The 18,680-nt window shown below is 40.3% G+C and overlaps 1 protein-coding gene across 2 annotated transcripts; it reads left to right on the plus strand.

Annotated features, from left to right (window-relative positions):
• Positions 1-105: 105 nt before the first annotated feature.
• On the plus strand, positions 106-18,531 carry ube3b (ubiquitin protein ligase E3B). Of its 2 annotated transcripts, none has more exons than XM_088994325.1 (28): positions 106-525; positions 592-728; positions 809-981; positions 1,076-1,190; positions 2,216-2,275; positions 2,352-2,456; positions 2,538-2,634; positions 2,877-2,962; positions 3,245-3,327; positions 4,064-4,169; positions 4,246-4,366; positions 4,456-4,633; positions 8,272-8,438; positions 8,534-8,701; positions 8,785-8,956; positions 9,998-10,116; positions 10,305-10,419; positions 10,510-10,609; positions 12,883-13,002; positions 13,075-13,251; positions 13,342-13,452; positions 13,529-13,666; positions 14,927-14,992; positions 16,033-16,091; positions 16,172-16,354; positions 16,513-16,624; positions 16,696-16,788; positions 17,790-18,531. In XM_088994325.1, the coding sequence occupies exons 3-28, from the start codon at positions 821-823 to the stop codon at positions 17,979-17,981; spliced, it is 3,204 nt and encodes a 1,067-aa protein (XP_088850451.1). In that variant the 5' UTR covers positions 106-525; positions 592-728; positions 809-820; the 3' UTR covers positions 17,982-18,531. The 2 variants fall into 2 exon arrangements, with proteins under 2 accessions (XP_088850451.1, XP_088850452.1); XM_088994326.1 differs by having other exon boundaries at positions 813-981.
• The last annotated feature ends 149 nt before the right edge of the window (positions 18,532-18,680 follow it).

Below are 18,680 nucleotides of genomic sequence, written 5' to 3' on the forward strand. Positions count from 1 at the left end.
ATTTTGGTTTTGTACCGTCGTAAACCATTACATTTTTAACCAAGACAAATGTTTAATCAGTAGTAACATATTCATTGTATACCGCCTCAAAAAGATTCAGTAATTGATATATTTAGGTGTAATTCGTCTATTGGGGAGTAACGCTACAAATGTATCCTGCCACTCGCGACCACGCCAATCGTAAGGCTTCATTAACCACCCGATAGATAAACTGAGTAGAATTTTCCATCATATGAGTGTGAATGTTTTGGTTCACGCTGATCAAGTAGATAAATATTACTATCAAGTATATACATTCTACTGCAAAATTATTCATATTGACGGGTGAGTGCTACCCGGAAACAATTCAATGCGACACAGCGGATTAATGGTTTAAAGTCGTGTCCGGATCGCCTCTCATTGTTTACATATTAAAGTAATATGCAGCTCCTATTTCTGAGACTGTCATCTGAAAAGAGATTAACCGTAATATGGAAATGATGCTAATTACCTACAAAACAAAGTGAGAAGCTCAACGATGAGACGGTAATTATTTTACGGCATTTATCTCGAACTAGCCATGGATGCTAACTATTTCAAATCATTTGTCAGCATGTCGCGCGTTTATGAAGAGATGACGAGTTAGTCCACACTGTTACTCAGCTTTTGCTGCTGCAACATCATTATGGAGGTGTAGCCCCCAGGTGAGCCTTCTTGGCAAATATAAGATCCTACCACGAGAACTTCAGGTAGGTGTTGTGAGCAGATATCAGCGTCTATACTTTACGTTACCTTGTTTGATATCGCACAACATGTCAACGATCTCTAGTTAGGGTGCACGATGTTTGGTGTACCGCAAAGCTCGAAGTCCGAATTCCTGGATAAAGCGAGGCAGGCCAGAGAGGAGAGGAAAGGGCAGAAGGAGAAGGAGAGAGCAGCAATCATCATCCAAGCTCTGGTCAGACGATTTCTATGTCGCTGCAGACTCCAGAAACAAATAAGGTTCTCTTTCACTGCTGTGTTCTTGTAAAACAAACATTAGTTCTCCAAGATATCCCATGCATTAAGTCAATGTTTATATTTGTTGTTTCACCAGGAAAGATATTGATGACTATTTCGAGTCTTCTGCTGCAACATCTAAAAGAAATGCACTTTCAATTTTTAAAATTGCCCGCAAATTACTATTCATTTTCCACCCGGAGGACAAGATGGTGAGTATAACCAAGAACAATGTTGATTCTTTTTTTCTAGTTTTTTTTCTTTGTGTTGTGTCAACCTCATGATTATTATTTGATCTATACAGTGACCAGCCACACAAGTAGGCATATAACACACATTTAGAGCAATATATGATTGAGTCTAGGGTGGCATTGCTCAAGTGGTAAAGGATTTAGCCCTTGTCTCTTGTGGCCATGCCCTTGAGTAATTTTCTAAACTCCCAGTTGCTCCTGATGCTTGGTCGCTAGTAGGTGAATGAGAAGGAAGTGTTCATGCGCTTTTGAGTACCTCGACATGAGGGGGAAAAAATATAAATAAGTGAAAGAAAGTCCTTTTGCCTTCCATTTGCTATAGCAGTTTGGAATGTAGACTTGCAATGTATTATCATAAAGCTGGTTTTCAATATTTTGATCACATCATTTTTCCAAATACTAGACATTGCTCCTCATTATTTTTTTTTTGTTATTAAACTCGTTATTGATTTTTTTTTTAAACAGTCATAAAAAGGGAAAACATGGCCACATGTTTAAGTACATTGAACATCATCTTTTCCGGACCTCAAAACAGAACATGCATTACATAACCATCTCGATAAAACCGTTGTACTAAGTTCATCCTGTCTATTTGATATCTAATTTTAAGCAGATTCTTTACTTACAGACAATGTAGGTGTTCAAATAGCTGACATGTTTCGGCGCCGGAAGTAGTCACTGTCTGTAAGTAAAGAATCTGCTTAAAATTACATCTCGATAAAAGTTTTACAATTCTTGCACTTGCACAAACGCAATGTCCTGTTCACTGTGCCATGTAAGAAGAAAACTAATGAAATAGATCTATTTTTTTATTTTGTGCAATTTTACGACAATATACAAATTACACAGTCAAAAGCAAATATCACCTGAAAACAGAAACTTACAATGAATCTCATTTTAGTCCAGTCTTTTTTTGTTATCAAATTTTCATTCAAGTTGTGGTCGACTGTGGCAGTTTTTAATATGTAATTTTGCCTTTTGAACAGAGGTTTGAAAAGCTCTGCAGGGCTATTCTTTCAAGCATGGAAGTAGAAAATGAGCCTAAAGTAAGGATTTTTTTTATCTTTGTTTCTTGTCTTATTACTTTATGTCCTCTTGATTATTTTCACTTTTTGTTCTCAGGTCTGGTATGTGTCTTTGGCACTCTCCAAAGATCTCACAATCCTTTGGTTGAAACAGATTAAAGATGTGCTGTGGACCTGCTGTCAACTATTGAAAAACTTAAAGGTTAGTTGAGACTTGAAGACATAGATAAGCGCAGTTTTGTACCTATTAGGTTACATGATGCATTTGTTTTGTAATTCTCAGCCTGATATACTGCAGGACAACAAATTGGTCACACTTTACCTCACCATGCTGGTCACATTCACGGACACATCAACATGGCGAATTGTGAGAGGAAAGGGTAGGTCTCACGTCACACGAGCCACATTATTTTTTGCTAATACAGTAAAGTCTCGTTATATCAATATCGGATATATCGATACTATTTCTATGCACGCACGGAGAAAATTACATGCAAACAGGGTCGGATATATCGATAGTCCCGGTTATATCGATATTTTTTCGGACTCCCTTGAATATCGATATAACGAGACTTTACTGTATTGTCAAGCATAATAGATTGTTTCCTCTTCTTTGTTTTAGGAGAAGCTCTCCGACCTGCTTTGATGAGAATCTGTGAGAATATTATGGGTTATCTCAATCAAAAGGGATTCTATTCCACACTCCAGGTTCTGTATCACATGCAGAATTTAGTGCTTTGCCCCACTACTTTGTACATTCACATAAAAAAAAAGAATGAATTAGGGCTAGAGTGAATCGGTACATCCCTAATAGCTTTAAGATAAAGTGTTGCTAAATATTTTTTTTCATTTATACTTTTCTAATCTGTCTCCATCAAAACTGTATGTGTGATCCTTTTTAAATAATAATAATGTAGTTGTTTTATTCGGGTTAAAGAGGATTGTCTTGTGCCAGTGTACCAATTCTGCTCATGTTTCTCTCCTTTCCAGATTTTGCTGACCAGCGGCTTGGCTCGTTCGAAACCGGCTCTCTCAAAAGGCACTTTAACAGCTATTTTTACCCTGTCGCTAAGGTGGGTGAGGTGATATGGAGTTAGCTGAAATTTGAAATGGTGGGGGGAAAATGACAGATTGATATGCACATTGTTAATAACAAATAATTGTCATGTATCATTTTACTTATGGTTTTATTGTTATGTGCTTTGTTTTATTGTTTTTATTGTAAAGTGTCCTTGGGTGTTTTGAAAGGCGCTTGAAATAAAATGTATTATTATGTTCTGTGAAAATGTTTATATTTTTAATCACACTTTCACGCTGTTGATTTGGCTGACTACTGGTTGAGAAACTAGCGATCAGGTTAATGTAATTTTAGTGGCTTAAACTATGATCACAATTGAAGATGACCCTGCGCTTTATACGCCGGTGTGCCTTATATGTGAATATTGAACCTCAACAGGTTTCACAGCTACTGTCGGCAGCTACCACCTCAATTTCCCCCTGTAGAAGAAGCTGTGCGCGGCCCATGCAGGGATATATAAAACGTAACCCCAGCCTATACTGTAGGGCCTTATAATGTGGTGTGCCTTATATTTTTATATTTTTTTATCTATATATTATATTTGGAAAACGTTTTTCATTCATTGTGGGTGTGTCTTATAGTCCGGTGTGCATTATATATGGAAACAGTTTGAAAATACAACATTCATTGGGGATACGCCTTATACACCAGAAAATATGGTAATTGTTCAGCAATGATTGATATAATTCAGTTTTTGCGCTGTTTGTTAACATGTTTTGTTCTCATATCAGACCAGTCATCGCTGCTCACTTCTCAGACAACCTGCTCAGATCATTCCTCATACACATCATGTCAGTTCCGGCTGTGACGTCGCACCTGTGTATGCTCACTCCAGAGGTACGAAGCCAGCTATGAATCGCGTGAATAACATATTCATAGGTGAAGGTTTCAACATTGTCCCTTTTTGCAACAGTGTATTACTCTGATCCAGACTCATGGCCTTTTAAAGAAGTTTATCCTGTTTCTCAGCCGTGAGGAGCAGTGTTCTGATATCTGCGTGTGTCTTGAGGGCAGTCACACACTCTGCCTACTTGGTACGGTATTTGAGGCATTGTGCTCAACCAGATGACTTTTTTAAGGTGAGGGAATCATGCAATTCCTCTCCCCCTCAATGTCAATTTAGGTAACCTGATTCACTTGGGCTTCCTTAATGAGCCAATCATAGAGGAGGAGACCAATCGCTTTGTGAAGGACCTGACTGACATGCTGTGCTACTGCCAGAGATATGTGTCCCAAAAGAAATCAAACCTCACCCACTGGCACCCAGTCCTGGGCTGGTTCTCCCAAACTGTAGATTATGGGTAAGTAATTGAGGCATTTTATTCAGTTTACCTTTACCTTAAAAGGGTAATTTATACCAATTTGAGGTTAGTGGTTCAAATTTTACCCTTTCTGTGTGAGCTCCAGGATTTATGTGGCTGCCGCTGCTCACCAGCTTAAAAACTTAACCTGTGACTGTAAAGTGTCCTTGAGAGTTTTGAATTACAGTAAAGTCTCGTTGTATCGATATTCTAGGGAGTCCGAAAAATATCGATATAACCGGGACTATCGATATTTCCGACCCTGCGCGCATGTAATTTTCTCCGTGCGTGCATAGAAATAGTATCGTAATAAGCGGGACTATCGATATAACCGATATCGATATAACGAGACTTTACTGTATTATTATTAAAGTCAAAAAGTCAAAGTCAAAGTCAGCTTTATTGTCAAATATGCTAATATGCATGACATACAGCACAGATGAAATTATTATTATTATTATTATTATTATTATTATTATTATTATAAATTCCAGAAAATGTCTAAAGGCAAATATTCGGTTTGATTTTATACTGGGAAAAAAATACTGGGTGCGCCTTATACACTGGAAAATATGGGATTTGAAACTTATTGTAGTACTGGAAAATCAAGGTTATACAGGGCTATAAAGATATAATGTGGGATACAGTTTAAAAAAAAAATCCACAAGAAAATGTACCAACTGTAACAATTAGATTTTCTCCCCAGATAGGACACTAGTGCTGACTATTAGCTGATATTTTCCTTAAAAATCCCATTTATTTTCAAGTGTTGAAGTCTTGCGAGACAGCTACAGGGCTGATCATTAAAAAAAATAATTCACAGGGCTGCTTCAGCACACAGGATCTAATATTTAACGCAACCATAAATTATTCATGTTGTTGAATTTCAGAGTGGTTTCAAAGCACCCTGCATTAGACTAAGAGGTGTGTTTAACTCAGGGGTGGGCAAACTTTTTGACTCGCGGGCCGCCGCATTGGGTTCTAAAATTTGACAGAGGGGCCGGGCCAGGAGCATTTGGAGGGAGTGTTTGGGCCGGAAATACTCTGAACAAGTTACGTCCATAATTTATAAAATCACTTCAAATGACTTCGACTGAGCGTATTTTACAAAGATTCCACAGCATATAGCTATAGTTTACGGTTTAAGACTTGCGCTGAATATTCATGAAGTCTTGTTTTCGAGTTGATGACGATCCCCATGTGACGTCACGTTTGGACCGCTCCTGACCGAGAAAGCGACATACAATGCATTTTGGGTACTTTGTTTGGTCTGAAAACTTCGTGTTGATCCGTGTTGATGGCGAAATTAGAAAGAAAACACACAAATAACGCGATGGTGAATCGTTGTGTGTTGCACCAAGACAACTATTTGATATTCGCTGACATAAATTCCCAGCTGACAAATCAGCCCATTTCCAACGGAGCTTGGGCGCAATCTTCTGCATTTTCTGGGTGCTACATTGCTGTCATTGACGGCTCGAATTGATATGGGAGGACTCCTTGAATCAATTGCAAACATTTATGCTTTCCTCTTTAGAACTATTTGAATCATATTCATAACTGGATGAGTAACAAGAAAACATCTTCTCCGAATCTGAAGCCATTGTTTTGATTCTCGATCAAAGGCAAGACGTCTTGGCGTGACGTCACGAACAGGGGGGTGGGACCTTCTGAAACTGACCATTTCCGGATTCATTTGAAGTCATTTTTATTTGTGTTTTTCATTTAACTAAAAATATCAGCCTGCCTGATTTGGGTATTTTAGATGCTATAAAACGTTTTTCTGATGTCAGTGGGAAACAAAAACAAAAATGGTGCCGGTTGTCCTTTAAATGTAGTATGTACAAACCTCATAGCACAGTAAGAACACTACAACCCAATTTATTAACTGTCTTTCAAATGTGAAAAATATCCCTGATCAGTTAATAAATTTGTCTCAAGAAATATGGCGTTTACATACTATTTCGCAGATACTTGGAGGAGGAAATGGAAATAGATTAAAATAACATGCACTGTGATTTATCAAGATTGCGTCTGTTTTTAATAAGTTTCCATCGAAGGGGCAAAGTTAAAGAAATCAACATTTATCAAAATTCAAAACATATTATTACACAACGAAATATTCAAGCTCAATAATACCTACTTGTGTTAAATTCCGCCAAATCATAGATGGTTTGTCCTGACCGCGCGCTCAACAAACTCCTCACTGACGCCCTCTCCTACACGCACAAACAAAACACGTGTACCGTCGCCGAGCACACAAACATAGACTACCTGCAGTTGAAATTTGCATACTCGGCACGGCAGCCAATCAGAAGCCTGCTTCTTTCTTCCGGACTTTCGCAAGCGTTATAAAGTCGTGCAATTGCATGTCATTTTCCAAAATAGATGCACAGAACCTCAGACCAGAAGAAAGATTCAAAAGAAGCTAACAACATATGTGACGCTAAAAAACCTAAATTAACATTAAACCGTGACTGTAAAGTGTACGTGACACTTATGAAAGGGGCTTAGTGGCTCGTAGGAAGCAATGCAAACGTTGCATTGTGCACCGCAATGACAGTCAACTACTGCCGCAAATTCTACAGCCATGCACATTTCCCGTAAATTAAGCAAGGTAGCATTTGTAGTAGGTGCATTCTTGATTTAAAAAAAAACTTTATGCTTTGTTACAATGTTTTTTTAATGTGATTAGTTGTCTCTTTGTGCTTCAAGTTGTGAAAAATGGGACAGGCAACTTTTCAGTTATCTGCCCTGTTGTTCGCTAACTTTTTGTCATGAGTTTTAGACACTGTACTGTAATTTGGGAAAGTTCGGCGGGCCGGATTAAAAAGCCTAACGGGCCGTATGTGGCCCGCGGGCCGTAGTTTGCCCATACCTGGTTTAACTCATTCACTGCCATTCCCAAATTTATTCAGGAATTGAAAATATGACGTTGAGCACCATTCCCAAATGTGTTCGTATTTTTTTCTTGCTTGGGTGCCGATAAAGCGCTGGCCAGACCTCAAGCAAAGTTTTTTTTCCCTTTCCACAAGGGGACAGCATTTCCCTTTTTCCATGTTAGTGCTTTGTTCCAGCTTCATCTGTTGTTAAAGCGCTATATAAACCAATATTGCAATATATGTATGTATTGCATTGTATTTTGGTCAGCAGCCCTCATTTCAGCTCATATAACTGTAAACCCATATAACTTAGGAATTAAGTCATTGTTTTCTGATGAAAGAGTATAAGGTTTCTTACACTGTATTGGATGTTTACATAGTATTGTGTGGGTCCTGCAATTTGAGTGAAAATGACAAAAACCCTGGCACTGGAGTGGACACATTTTTGCACATCGTCTGGCAGTGAATGAGTTAATATTACTGTAGCACTTATCATGTCGCCAAATATGAAAACGGAGCCTGCTCTTTGTATGGTGTAATGCGGTTTTATACTACAAAAAATATAGAATAGAGGAGACAGTTGAAATAAAATGTCATCCTTTTCACTCGGGCTGAGAGTTATAATAATAATAATACATTATATTTTAAGCGCCTTTCAAAGCATTAGCTTAATATAAATTGATCTGACCACTCAATGGAGGCATTGACTTAATTTTAACACTCGAAAATTGTAATTTTCTCCCCGGTTTCTTGCAGTCTCAATGAATCAATGCCACTGGTCACCAAGCAACTGCAGTATCTATGGGGTGTGCCTGTCATTCGGACCCTCTTCAGTGACGTCCTCTCGAAGAAGCTTGAAAGTCAGGAGCCCACTCCCTCACCTGCACAGCCAAGCACATCTCAAAACAACCTACCAGTTAAAAGTGAGTCATGATTTCAAATCTGTGTTTTATTTCATGATTGTCTTCGGCGTTGAAGGTCATGGACGCAAGAATTAATTGTTCTCTTCAACCGACAGGCCTTTTTAAGCGAGCTTTCCAGAAGTCTGCTTCTGTGAGAAACATTTTGAAGCCGGTCGGCGGGAAGCGAGTGGACTCGGCCGAAGTTCAGAAGGTGTGCAGCATTTGTGTGCTCTACCAAACTTCTCTATCCACGTTGACACAAATAAGACTCCAGATTCTCACCGGTGAGTACATTGGAGAGTAGATATGTCGAAATATTTGAACACTTATAATGGAAAAGTCACAACGTCGCGTTTCCAATGCGCAGGTCTCACACATCTCGATGATCTCCTACCCAAATTATGGGCTTTCATCTGTGAACTCGGACCACAGGGAGGCCTCAAACTTTTCATGGAGTGCCTCAGCAACGACACCGAAGAGTCCAAGCAGCTCCTCTCAATGCTCATGCTCTTCTGCGATTGTTCTCGACACCTCGTCACGTAATTATTTAGGATTGCTTTTATTTTATGGTTTTGAATTGGATGCCTCACTGTTTCCAGTGAGGGTTGGGCTCCGCCAAGGCTGCCCTTCGTCACCGATTCTGTTCATAACCTTTATGGACAGAATTTCTAGGCGCAGCCGAAGCGTTGAACGTTTCCGTTTTGGTGGCCTCAGTATAGCATCTCTGCTTTTTGCAGATGATGTGGTACTGTTGGGGCCTTCAAGCGGAGCTCTCCAACTCTCTCTCGAGCGTTTCGCAGCTGAATGTGAAGCGGTTGGGATGAGAATCAGCACCTCCAAATCTGAGACAATGGTTCTCAATCGGAAAAGGGTGGAGTGCCCTCTCCAGGTCGGGGAGGATATCTTGCCTCAAGTGGAGGAGTTTAAGTATCTGAGAGTCTTGTTCACGAATGAGGGTGTGAGGGAGCGAGAGGTCGACAGGCGGATCGGTGCGGCGTCTGCTGTGATGCGGACTTTGTACCGATCTGTCGTAGTGAAGAAGGAACTGAGCCAAAAACAAAGCTCTCAATTTACCAGTCGATCTACATCCCAACCCTCATCTATGGTCACAAGCTATGGGTTGTGACCGAAAGAACGATATCCCGGGTACAAGCGGCCAAAATGAGCTTTCTCCGTAGGGTATCCGGGCTCTCCCTTAGAGATAAGGTGAGAAGCTCGGTCATCCGAGCCGCTTCTCCTCCACATCGAGAGGAGCCAGATGAGGCCATCTGATTAGGATGCCCCCTGGCCGCATCACTGGTGAGGTGTTCCGAGCGTGCCCCACTGGCAGGAGACCCCGGGGACGACCCAAGATACGCTGGAGAGACTATGTCTCCCAGCTGGCCTGGGAACGCCTCGGGATCCGCCAGGACGAGCTAGAAGAAGTGGCTGGGGAGAGGGAAGTCTGGGCTTCCCTACTGAAGCTGCTGCCCCCGCGACCCGACCCCGGATAAACGGCAGTAGATGGATGGATGGATGGATGGATGGATGGATGATGGATGGATGGGATGCCTTCACTCGTTGTTGTCAATGTGTTTCAGAATCCTAGATGATATTGAAGTCTATGAAGAACAGACCTCCTTCAAAATAGAGGAGCTCATCACTATCTCCTCATTTCTGAACACTTTTGTGTACAAAATGATATGGGATGGGACTCTCGGTGAGTGATCCAGTTTTCTGTCGTTCCATTCAAAAGGATATGTCTGAAATTGTTTGTTTTCATTTAAAAAAGCATAATGGGAAAGGAATCGTGCATCCGAATATACTGTGCATCTGTAGCTAATGTGGCAACACAGCAATTGCTTGTCTTCCACAAGAATGAGCAACTTCCTCTTATGTGTGGAACAGAGAACGCAAAGGGTGAGAAACTGGAATTATTCCACAGCGTTCACGGATGGTTGATGGTGCTCTACGAACGCGACTGCAGGCGAAGATTTACCCTCGATGATCACTGGTTACGCAAGTAAATTCAAACTGAGAATGTTTCCCTTTGTTTAAATTGGGGATTAATTTGAAGCGCTCATCTATTTCATCTTCCATCTGTTGCATTCAGGGACTTAAAACCCAGCTTGTTATTCCAAGAGCTTGAGAAAGGCAAGAAAAGAGCTCAGCTGATACTGCAATATATTCCACATGTTATTCCTCATAAAAATGTGAGTTTATTTTATATAAGTATACGTGTACATTTTTAGAATTTGTAATCAGTAGCTGATGGTGTAGTGGCACGGTCTACAAGTCTATTACGATTAGCGTATATTGCTTGCTACATTATCCGCGCCACATATGACATACTTCTCTTAAAATAGCTACAGAAACAATTTTAGTTAAACATCTGTGTAAGCTCTCAGTCGTACAGTAGTGGTCCATCGATGAAAAGGTTTCTTCAGCCGTCATCTGTACTTCTTTGAAGGTGTCGGACGTTTCGCTTCTTATCCAAGAAACTTCGTCAGCAAACTAACTAACTACAGTAAAGTCTCGTTATATCGATATTCAAGGGAGTCCGAAAAAATATCGATATAACCGGGACTATCGATATATCCGACCCTGTTTGCATGTAATTTTCTCCGTGCGTGCATAGAAATAGTATCGATATAACCGGGACTATCGATATACCCGATATCGATATAACGAGACTTTACTGTAGTTTAGTTTGCTGACAAAGTTTCTTGGATTGCGCTAGCATTGCGCTCATGGCCTCTAGTGTACACTTTTTTTGCTCTTTAGCAGCTGGCTATGATCCTGGTCACATAACGAACTAGTTTAGTTTGCTGACGAAGTTTCTTGGATAAGAAGCACGTCCGACACCTTCAAAGAAGTACAGATGAGAGCTGAAGAAACCTTTTCATTGAATTTTAATTAAACAGTAATTGAAAAATGTTTGTTTTCCATCAGAGGTTTGAACTTACGTCGTCTGCTATCTTGCATTCCCGATATCTAGCCATAATCACCTTGCATTCGTTTTGGTGTGTTCCAAGGTCGTGGGAGAGGATATCTCTGGCTTTTCCGTGATCCATTAGTATTTACATCCAACATGGCGGATGGTTATAATATGTTGCGTGAGAACAGGAGTAAAACCCTAAAAGACATTAAAAACAGGCAGCAAACAAACAGATTCTCATTTTGTAAGAAATAATCGAATACATCTGCGGAGGCTAGTGACAATTTGTTGCAGGAAACTGCTGTTAATGAGTCGAATTTAGTGGATAATGGGAATTATGTCAGAGCTGTTGAGGCAGGCACATTGGAAATCTTCAAACCAAATAAATTTGTATAGGTAGACACTAGTAAGAAATGTTGTGCTAGGTCTGTTCTCTTTGTCTTCTCTGTATTACTGTACAATATTAAAACAGCACAGGATTGATTATGTAGTTACTAAAGAAAATTGAAAATGTTTGATTATTTTATGTATGAATGAATTCTTTGACGTTAATTAAAATTGTTGATACATTAGAAAAATAGAGTTTACTCAAATAATGGTTTTTCATTTGCAATTTAGAAATATGCTCCAATGAATTAAGGATTTTTGGCTTATTTCAATTAGTTTAGTATACTTAGGTAATCTCGTTAAAATGGGGCCCATCCATTTTAGAATTTGGCCCCCTTTCCAGACACAAGGTGGCCAACAGGCCCCCTTTTTTAATTTCTCAGATGCATTCCTGTATATGTGCCCGGTGACTGACTGGTGACCATTTCTGGCGATAATCTGCCTATCGGAATGGTGTGTGTTCGGTTAAAACTTCTTGTTCGTCTTTCCTGGTTCGGTATTGTCGGAAGTTCACTTGATAAAAATATCAGCAAGTACGATAGATGGTGAACAAAAAACTACTTTATTCTAATGGGACAGAAAAAGCACTTCTCGTCTCGGTGGGACGAAGACGTGAGCACACGAGCAAAGAGAACAAAGAGACAAAGAGCAAAAAAGAGCGAGCTCCCGCTCTGACAAGTTTTTAAACATACACAGTGGCGATCTGTTGTCCAATCAGTTGCGGACAAGTCGACCTTTCCCGTCCAATCGGTTACGAACAACTCAGTGTTGGGCGGGTCTCAGATTGGAGTTGGAGCTGTTGCTTCTTTCGAACGACTATTGAACTAATAAGACTGATAGTTTTATTTAACTAAATTAGACTGAAATTAAACGTGCACAATTCATAATATATACTAAGCTAAACATGAAAAAACATATGTTTACTTAATCTAAACATGAAATAACGTAATATGTTTACTAATGTGCATAAACACTCTATCAGTGTGTTTGTCTGGAATGTATATCAATGGAGAATGGGGATTTGCTCTAACTCACAAATGGTAATGAAAGGATGTTTGTGTCTTGACATCATAACAAAATTCAGGCCTACACAAGTTTTTTATTTCTTTTATTTTTTGGCTCTGAAGGCGTACAAGTGTTTTTGTGCTCCGTTTATTTCAGAGGGTGCTGCTGTTTAGGAACATTGTCACAAAGGAAAAAGAAAGTCTTGGTTTGATCGAAACCAACTCCGCCTCGCCGCATGTCACCCATATAACCATACGCCGCTCACGCATGTTAGAGGTATGGACCCAAGTCAGGGGCATGATGGTAAATGCATGTGCCGTTTCCATTAACCTTTGACCCAAATGGTAGGATGGCTACGATCAACTCCGCCGTTTACCGGTGAATTCCATCAAAGGCGTCATTCGCGTCAAGTTTGTGAATGACCTGGGCGTGGATGAAGCGGGTATCGATCAAGATGGCGTTTTTAAAGAATTTCTAGAAGAGATCATTAAGAAAGTGTTCAACCCTGCTCTCAATTTATTCAAGGTAAGTTATTATTGAAAACAAACCTACAGCAAAACAGTAACATTCTTGTTTTGGACATGTTTGTGATTTTTTTAAATATTATATTCTCAGACTACGAGTGGAAATGAGAGGCTATATCCTTCCCCTACTTCTTACATTCATGAGAACCATCTGCAGCTCTTTGAGTTTGTGGGGAAGATGTTAGGGAAAGCCGTGTATGAGGTATTTGTGGCACTTGCGGAAATCTACCTTTGCCCATTCCAGAACATTGTCTAACATTGGGATCTTTTGTGTTCAGGGCATTGTGGTGGATGTTCCTTTTGCTTCCTTCTTCCTCAGTCAAGTGTTGGGTCATCACCACAGTACTTTCTACAGCTCCATTGATGAGCTGCCTTCATTAGACTCCGAGTTTTACAAGAATCTCACCTCCATTAAGGTTTACCAAATCTTCAATCGTCATTTGCCACATTTTTAATCTCTTGCAGGTTGTGGATTCGTCAGCAGGGTCACTAAATTCAGTCCTTAAGGGTCCCTATCCTGCATGTTCTAGATGTTTCCCACCTCCAACTTACCTTATTGAAATGATCAGTTCCTCAGTATGTTTGAAAGACACCTGAACATTTCAATCAGGTGTGTTGGAGGAAGGAAACATCTCAAACAAGATGAACAACAACCAGGCCTACTCATTGTTCTACCGTTGACAACGTTCCCAGATACATCTTGTAGACTTCTTTATATTTTATGATCATAAGATTATCCTCTTGGATTTGTCATTCTCAATTTGGACAGAAACTTACTAGGGTTCTGAAATGGGATATTAGAGCTCCAAATAACTTATTAAACTTATTCTTGTCATGGGGCAATTTGTAGTTTGTTTCGCCTTGGAACATACACTGTATTCAACAAATTGATGAATAACTTGTTTTTTACAATTTGAGATTTTGGTTCCAACTTTAGCCAGCATCATGGGACTTGACATATGTTAATGTTAAGCAGATTCCTTACTTACAGACAGTGTATTGTCGGTGTTCAAATACCTGACATGTTTCGGCGACTACTTCCGCCTTCGTCAGAGTGTCACGGATGTTGCTGTGACGCGCCATTTTCAGCTGGTGTTGCTATGAGGGCGTGACCTACCTGTCAGAACTGACAGGCAAGCCACGCCCCCCGCTGTCCGCTCGTCCCTCCAGGATGCTGCTCCAGGTAGTAGAGAGCATGTAAGCTCCCTCATCCCTGTTGATGGTCCTTGGTCCTCGCTTTCGGATTTCAATGGCCTCCCTGATCCAGCGCTGATGTTTGTTGTCTTCGGTGCGGATGACAGGTAGGTCACGCCCTCATAGCAACACCAGCTGAAAATGGCGCGTCACAGCAACATCCGTGACACTCTGACGAAGGCGGAAGTAGTCGCCGAAACATGTCAGGTATTTGAACACCGACAATACACTGTCTGTAAGTAAGGAATCTGCTTAACATTAGTTATCAAGTAGACAGGATGAATTTAGTACAACGAAGGACTTGACATACTTCATTTGCTTTCGCGGGCCGCAGAAAATGATGTGGCTGGCCAGATCTGGCCCCCGGGCCTTGACTTTGACACCTGTGATCTAAAACATGCAGGACACGGGTTCGTGGAGGACCTGTAATCGTGACCCCTGCTCTACAATAACCATTCACCTATTATGTACATGCTTTGCAGCGTTATGATGGAGATGTGGGAGATCTGGGACTCTCATTATCCTATGATGAAGATGTTATGGGGCAGGTAAGGATTAAAACCTCTGTGTGCCCCCTGTCCATCTCAGCACAATGGGGGACAGAGCTTTCAGCTGCTCTGCCCCCAAACTCTGGAACTCACTTCCTCCCAACATTCATAACATCGATTCTCATCCCACCTTCAAATCCCATCTCAAAACGAACCAATTTAAAATTGCATTTTCTATGTAGCTTTATCACTTGTTTCTATTTATAACTGTATTGTATTTATTAATGTATCTATGCTTATCTGTGACTGTTAAGTGTCCTTGAGAGCTTTGATTGGCGCTTGAAATAAAATGTATCATTATTATTATTAAAACAAATCCCTCACAATGTGATACACAATGTTTTCAGACGGCAGTACTGTAACTCATTCACTGCCAGACGATGTGCAAAAATGTCTCCACTCCATTGCCAGGGTTTTTGTCATTTTTTACTCAAATTGCGTGATCCACATAATATCTAGTTTTAGGACTACATATACATGTACATTCAATGCAGCGTAAGAAACATGAGACTCATATCGCCATAGATTCTGTTCTTTCATCAGAAAAAAAAAAATTCTAGCTTATTTGGTTCTGGAGTAATATGTGGTGCAAGTGGGGGCGGCTGTACAAAAGGCAAATGCTGCCCCCTTGTGTAAGGGAAAAAATATTGACAGAGGTCTGACCAGCGCTTTATTGGCACCTTCTGTAAGAAAAACCAAAACCCGATCAAATTTGTGAATGGCGCTCCACGTCATATTTTCAATTCCTGAATAAATATGGGAATGGCAGTGAATGAGTTAATTTTTTTTAAATTAACAAAAAAATCATAAGAAACAATTACAATTTGATAAATTAATTCCAGCGTCAAACTATGGTTGTATAATTGTGGGGGGAGAAAAAACAGTGAAACATTGATATGTTATGAAAATGCTCTTAACTCTCGCAACAACAGCTGTGGGATTAAAAAAATATGGACAAGGCATCTTTCTGAGAATTTTGGTTCCATCTCAGCGACATATAGGGCACCTCACCCACAATAAATAACTATTTTTCCACACAGCTTGTTTGTCACGAGTTGATACCCGGAGGGAAGACCATGCCTGTCACCAATGAAAATAAGTATGTTTTGTCACTACCAAAGTTTTAAAATACAAATCATCTCAATTCTACGATTGTGGTGTGACTCATTTGCTCTGCAGGTTCAGCTACATTCACCTGATGGCCCATTTCCGGATGCACACTCAGATCAAGGAGCAAACCGCCGCTTTCATCCGAGGCTTTCGCAGCATTATTAACCCAGAATGGTTGCACATGTTTTCGACACCCGAGGTCCAACGTCTGGTCTCAGGGGATAACGCTGAAATCGACTTGGATGACCTCAAGTACGTACTTCATTTCATTTCAGATTTTTTTTGAAGTGTTGTGCTATCAATTAAAGAGTGTCAGGTTAAATTTTAGGTGACTGTCAAGAGTTGGAGCACACAATTTGTTAAAGTTTCTTGCCCTGCAAATTGTTACAATGTTATCTGTATGATTTAAGGAAGCACACGGTCTACTATGGGGGTTTTCATAGCAGCCATCGTGTCATCATCTGGCTGTGGGACATCTTGTCAAGTGATTTCACAGCTGAGGAGAGGGCAATGTTCCTGAAGGTATGCTCATTTCTGGTCTTTTTCAGTTGTATCAAAATGTGCTTCTCTGAATTAATTTTGGTCTTGTGTAGTTTGTTACCAGCTGCTCAAGACCTCCTCTCTTAGGTTTTGCCTACCTCAAGCCACCTTTTTCAATCCGTTGTGTGGAAGTGTCAGATGATCAGGTGAGCCTGTTGCTCAGTATTATTTATAGTGAAGGAAAAAAAAGTGGTCAAACGCCAACTACTGAAGCAAGTTTTGTAAAAAGAAAACTACAGTGGCTTTTCTTAGTGTCTGATGTGTTTCATTTTTTTTGAATGGCACAGCATACCAACACGGATACGTTTGAGATGCATTGCGCTCACGGTCTCTAGTGCACACTTTTTTTTGCTCTTTAGCAGCTGGCTATGATCCTGGTCACATCACTGATCTGGCAGGTGACATGTTTCTCTTAAAAAATCATTGGCCTCAATTATTGGCATCCTAAATAATCGTAATAATGTTTTGCTTTGAATACATATACATTAACTCATTCACTGCCAGACAATGTGCAAAAATGTGTCCACTCCAGTGCCAGGGTTTTTGTCATTGTTACTTGAATTCCAGGACCCACAGAATATTGACTTTTAGGACTACATAAACATTCAATACAGTGTTAGAAACCTTAGACTCGCTTCTTTCATCAGAAAAGAAATAGTTAATTCCTAAATTATATGGGTCTGGAGTTATATAAGCTTGAAATGAGGGCGGCTGTCCAAAATACCATGCTATATGTACATACATATTGGTTTGGATAGCTCTTGAACAACAGCTAAAGCTGGATCAAAGCGCTAACATGGAAAGAAGGGAAATGCTGCCCCCGTGTGGAATAGAAAAAAAAACATTGCCAGAGGCCATGGCCAGTGCTTTATTGGCACCCAAGCATGAAAAAAAAAACGAACAAAGTTGGGAATGGTGCTCTCCCTCATATCTTCTATTCCCGAGGAAATTAGTGAATGGCAGTGAATGAGTTAAGGGAGAAATCTGTATTTGCTGAATTTGATTAGCATCTGACCAATAATGTTATCTCACATTTTTTAAAATCAATAATTATTCTTTTGAATTCACCTGCAATGTTCTTAAATAATGCTGCACAGGTTTTAACTCTCTTTCTAGCTTGAAACCACTGTTTATTTCCTGTGGCCAGGACACGGGGGACACCCTTGGCAGCGTCCTCAGAGGCTTTTTCACAATCCGTAAAAAGGAGCCAGGTGGTCGACTGCCCACGTCATCCACATGCTTCAACCTGCTCAAACTGCCTAACTACAGCAAGAAGAGCATTTTGCGGGACAAGTTGCGCTACGCCATCAGTATGAACACCGGCTTTGAGCTTTCGTAACACCCGAGTGTTGCCAACGGAAAAATCTGGACGAGATGAAACAGCCTCACCTGAGCAAACACGAGAACCTACAATGTCTGAGAACATTTCTCCAAAGTCGAGGTGTCGTGAAGGAGGACAAACAAACTCTCCTTTTGTCTTATTTTAACGCCTGCAGGACTACTATTTCCAGTAACTCTTTTTGCAGCACAATCTAATGCATCTCCCCTGACCACACATGAAATTCAAGGTCGTATATAGTATTTACCTCCATTAAAAATCCATATTTATAGTTACTACATCTCCGTTTCTCAGGCTTAACATCATATTTCTGATATTGAATACTCCCACCATTTGAGAACTGGAAAGCAATATAAATGCAATGCAAGCCATTAGACCAGTGAAAACTAAGTGATGCATTCGTAATACACTTACAATTTCGAACTTTGATATCCACGTATCCTTGAGAGGGTGTCAAATAAGTCCTTAATGTGTTTTGCGTCACATAAATGGAATTTGTCCAAGTAGAGGGGAAATCAGTGTCTTGTCTTCATCCTCCAAGACGCCCCCCCCCCCCCCCCCCCCCCCCCCCCCCCCCCCCGTCCCGTGTTGATTTCACTTAATTCCCGCCCTCTTAAAGACTTTTTTTGAAGAACGAAAGCGATGTCTACTTTGGATCTTTCGGATCTTTTATCCAAGACAAAAATGTCTTGTCATATC

This window comes from Hippocampus bargibanti, linkage group LG04 (genome assembly GCF_051943395.1).
Source record: "Hippocampus bargibanti isolate YZ-2025 linkage group LG04, ASM5194339v1, whole genome shotgun sequence".
Taxonomy (NCBI): domain Eukaryota; kingdom Metazoa; phylum Chordata; class Actinopteri; order Syngnathiformes; family Syngnathidae; genus Hippocampus; species Hippocampus bargibanti.